The following is a 4,802-nucleotide window of genomic DNA, read 5'->3' as shown; positions in this document are numbered from 1 at the left end:
TTTCTGCTGCAGCTACATCCATTGTGATCCAATATGTTTCTCTCAGGTCTTCCATCCCTTACTGGTTCCTACAAATTTAGAGAAATAACACTCAATAGGTTCCTCTGAGTTTAAATGAAGGAGTGCGGATTTCAAATCAACTTGTTTGAGACTGAAGTCTATAAGGTATTGTATAGATTTACTAATATATATACCGTTCAACGATCTAGTTAAAATATTAAGATTAGTCGTTACCTATAGCAGCTATATCCTCTGCGTTGACCAAAGCCATCCAGAAAAAAATCATAATGTTAATAGTTACATTACATACTAGATGTTCGAAAAACAGTTGAGTATTCTTTCAAATATGACACCATAAGAAAATGTCTTACCGCGACATTTTCATTTCTCTTCAGAAATTCCTGATTATCCAAGAATTTTGCCTGGTAAGAAGAGTAAACAACACGATCATGCTGGTCTTGATTGAACTAATCAACTGGTACCATTTTGTATGTGTATAATGAAAAATAGAAGTAAAAATTCATTAGCCTTGAGATATGCTCACTTTGGATAGTTGAATCCGTCCTATAGCACCCAGAAGATACTGCTCATATGCATCAGCTTCTTCGACTGTGTTGATATTCTCCGCTTGTGGTTCGTAAGAACTGCCTGATCCAAGGGAATAATCGTTATAAAAGAGGATATTTTTTTAGAATATCTAAAAATAGAGTGAAGAACTTTTCAACCTTATTTTCTCCTGTGCTTCATGTAGTGTTTGTTCGACCTCATTAAACTTCTTCTTATGATCCTATTATGAAAATACATTAAAAAAATATCAAGTTACGAGATTTTAGTAATGATAAATATAGACTTATAACTACTAACGGAAGATGATCCCCCTTCTTATATTGCCCTATTATCAAAGTGATATAGTCTAAGACTTTTTAGGTATACACAATCAACACTAGTGTGGAAGCATCAAACCTTACCTCGACACTAAAACATGTTGTTCAATCATCAAAATTGTAAAAATACCCAACAAAAATCATAAGAATTATTCAATCACGTAAAAATTACCACACAAAAAAAGAAATAAATCAAAAGAAAAGAACTCAAGAAAAGTAAAGGGTTATACATAGCAATTTTTTCGATCATTTTTCTTTCAGATTTTGATTGTGTGAGACTCTGCATCAAACACTGCAAAATAAAAGTCAAGCTAAGATCAAATGAAACTTCAAGAACTTAGATGTGTAAATTTAGTACCTGTTCATTTGGATTTTGAGTAAATCTTCAACAATCATGTGGATTGAGACAACAACAAAAACATTTGAGATAGTCAGTTAAATGAAATTGACAAAGTCTAATTCATAATCAGACATATTGAAATAAACATACTGTCGATTTAGTTCATCAAATTGGTTCATTGCATTGCTCATAATATCCTCAAAACTGAGCAATCAAAAGAAATCACATCATATTTTGTATCATAAACGAAACATAGAACGTTCAAACATAAAAGATCATTCTAGAATTCTTATTAACCTTTCTCCTCCAGAACAGCTGGTCACTTCACCATTTGGAGAGACCATTAACAGTGCAATATTTGTGTCACACAAAAGCCCCAACTCATTTGACTTCTTAACAATGCTATCCTTACATTTTGAGTAGAACTGTTGACGGGATATTGGATCCTCAATTATCTTGATCATAATCTTATTGCGATCCATGAAATTAAATGATGCAAACTAGAATTGGAAGTTAGATGCAATGTCGTTCTTCAATGAATTGAGAGATATATAGATCAAAAAAAAAAATTAAAAAGTTAGCTCAAAGAATTTAATGCAATAACATGGCAGTCTTAAGTTCAAGCAATTAATATGTTACAATCTAATAAACAATCAAATAACTTTTTTTAGAAGAAACAACTTTCTACATATGCATACACGTTATAATCTAATAGACAATCAAATTACTTTTTTTAGAAGAAACAGCTTTCTACATATGCGAACAATCGATGAATAAAAATTTGTGGGCGGTAACTTGTTGAGAGGAAAATAAAAATAACTTCTAAGCTCCTTCTTTCACATAATGAAGTTAGCCAAGTCGTATTTACTACTTTCCTAGATATTTAATGGCAATATGATATAATTTTAGTGTATTGCAGAATTTATATTTTGATATCTTAAGATAAGTACGAGGTGTATGGGCAAATTGTTAAAGAATGAAAAAAGTTCCACATTAGTGGTTAATGAGGTTTGTGCAATTCTCTTCCCTTTGAGCCGGATTTTGGGGTATGAGTTAGGCATAATACATAATTTCACACAAATCACCTTTAATAGAACTAACATTATACTCCATCTGTACCAATTTATGTGTCACTTTTTGTTTTTCGAGAGTCAAGTAGTTTAAGTTTAACAAAAAATTTGTGCATGAAATCTTCAATTTTTTAATGAAATTTATATATTAATAAACCATGTAAAAATTAATACAAATCAAAATAATTGTAAATTAAAAATAGTTAAAAGATATATAAAAAATTTACTGTCAAAGATAGACTTGTTTGAATCTCGAATTCTGAAAACTGTCACATAAATTGAGACAGAGGGAGTATATTCGTAAAACAAATTTATGTCAGTACGGAGTAAAACTATTTCTTTTTGTATGATTGTATCATTGAATGATAGGAAAACTAAAATATTTGGGTCAAAGTCGAATTTAAGATGTTAAATTCATAGGTTCTATATTTTAAAATCGATCAAGGCCAACATATTTTAATTGTTAGGTGGGTTTTTGACACAAATATAGAATTTGAATCAAACCTACTGAGGTACGACTGAATTAATAACTTACAATTTAGACATGATACATAATAATGCTACAACTAAAAATAGTATAAGAAAAGAAAATAGGTCATATCATTTTGCTGTGTGACTTCCTCCTCTTTCGTTTATCAACTTTACCCTTGACCTAACAATAAAATATGTGATCACAACTTCTAATTTTTTTAATGTATATCTACTTATATTTTTTAAATAGTAGATAAATTCACGAGGACTAGTGACACATGGTTAGAGACTCTTGGAATCTCTCTCCATATTCTATTAGCAACTTTATTTTGTGATAGGGTTCAAACTCGAATCATGCACTCAACTCATAGATTGATTTTTTTTATATATATATATATATATATATATGTATGTATGTATGTATGTATGTATGTATATAGATATAGATATATACCTATTCACAATATAGCTTAAGACTTTATTATGGACCCCTTTAATTGAAATTGTCAACTCATACTGAATGGTGAACTTATGATTGAAATAAACAAACTTAAGATTATTGAATCTGAACTGATAAAGTCATAAAGTCTAGATAATATAAATCGTCACAAACTCACTTCTCAAGATGCAAGCATTTATCATCATCGCACGAATAATGCTACGTTCACTCCCTTTGTAAAACAATTGTATCTTGAATTGAAGTAATACAAATTTGTTTTCCCACTATATCATATGTAGGATTGTTTGTCAAAATACCTGGTTGCTGTTAAAATAGGATTGTTTTCCCTGAAGATGACAGTTATCTTACAAAGAAAAGACCTATTGGTCAGATAAAAAAGAACATATCCCTTCTAGACTTCTGAATATCTCATATGAAGAACTGGCCTTTATATTGCCATCAGTTTGACATGTCTGGTGAGATTCTTAGCAATGCACAAGAACCCTAATGTCCTTAAATGAGATAGACCTGGTTGGCTTCCATATAATAACTTCTTAGAAGTAGTTTGATGACCTATCACACTACTCGGTAATCTGTTGATAAGATAAATTGCAACTAAGACATAGTGCCCCACAAAACTTCAATGGAATGTGTGCATGCAATTTGTGTGCCCTAGTTACTTCAAGTATATGTCTATGTTTTCTATCAACAACCTCATTTTGATAAAGGTATATGGACAAGACATCTCGTGTATAATTCCCAACTCTTTGAACAAAGCAGTGCACACAGAGTTAGCAAAATCAGTCCCATTGTGAGACCTTAATACCTTAATATTTCTCCCTAATTGAGTCCTAACATAGTGCATAAATAGTTTAAGAGAAATACACACATCAGACTTACGTTGAAGTAGAAATACCATTGTAAGGAAGTACTTGTTACCATAAAAAATGGGTGTTTTATAAGGACCCTAGAAATCAACATGAATCAAATCAAAACAAGTACTTCTTTTTATACTACTTGAAGGAAAACCAAGACTTAGCAAGCTTAGAACAAGGGCAGAATGAGAAATTAGAGACTTTACACATGTTGTCTTTGTTCATATCAAAGATTTTTGCAAGAACTATAGAAGATACATGACCTAATGTTTGATGCCACAACTCCATATTAGAAAGTACTCTAGGAACAACAAATGTAGACTTCTACATTTTACTTTCAGCCCCAAGTGTGAACTGTATGTTGTAGCAAAAAATAAAATCCTTATTCCTCTTTACTGACCTCGTTCACCTTTACACTGTAAAGTTCTCAGAAATTATAAAAATGAGGAAAGAAGGTGACTGAACTACCTAGTTCCTTTATATTTTACTTACGTACAGTAGGTTATGCTAGAATGCGGGTAGCCAAAATATATTTGTAATAGCATTGTTAGCTGAAAAATCATAATTACCCACAAGAGTCATTTGAGTAGTGTTACCACTAGGAGCATCAAGTTGTGTCATAGACCGCTTAGACATCATATCCAAGTTAGAGACCGCATGATGTGTAGCACTAGTATCTACAATCCAAATTTTATTATTTTCAGAAACAATAAATGATTTACC

At 31.1% G+C, this 4,802-nt stretch overlaps 1 protein-coding gene across 1 annotated transcript; it reads right to left on the bottom strand.

The window, feature by feature from the left end:
• Window positions 1–243: 243 nt before the first annotated feature.
• On the bottom strand, window positions 244–1,706 carry LOC138349344 (agamous-like MADS-box protein AGL66). The gene is made up of 5 exons (XM_069299668.1): window positions 1,522–1,706; window positions 1,375–1,428; window positions 545–644; window positions 372–422; window positions 244–252 (listed from the first exon to the last, which is right to left on the bottom strand). The coding sequence occupies exons 1-5, from the start codon at window positions 1,704–1,706 to the stop codon at window positions 244–246; spliced, it is 399 nt and encodes a 132-aa protein (XP_069155769.1).
• Between the last annotated feature and the right edge of the window lie 3,096 nt (window positions 1,707–4,802).

The sequence above is a fragment of the Solanum lycopersicum genome, chromosome 6 (genome assembly GCF_036512215.1).
Source record: "Solanum lycopersicum chromosome 6, SLM_r2.1".
NCBI lineage: Eukaryota > Viridiplantae > Streptophyta > Magnoliopsida > Solanales > Solanaceae > Solanum > Solanum lycopersicum.
The sequence above is the reverse complement of the archived record's forward strand: the minus strand, read 5'-3'. Positions and strand labels throughout refer to the sequence as shown.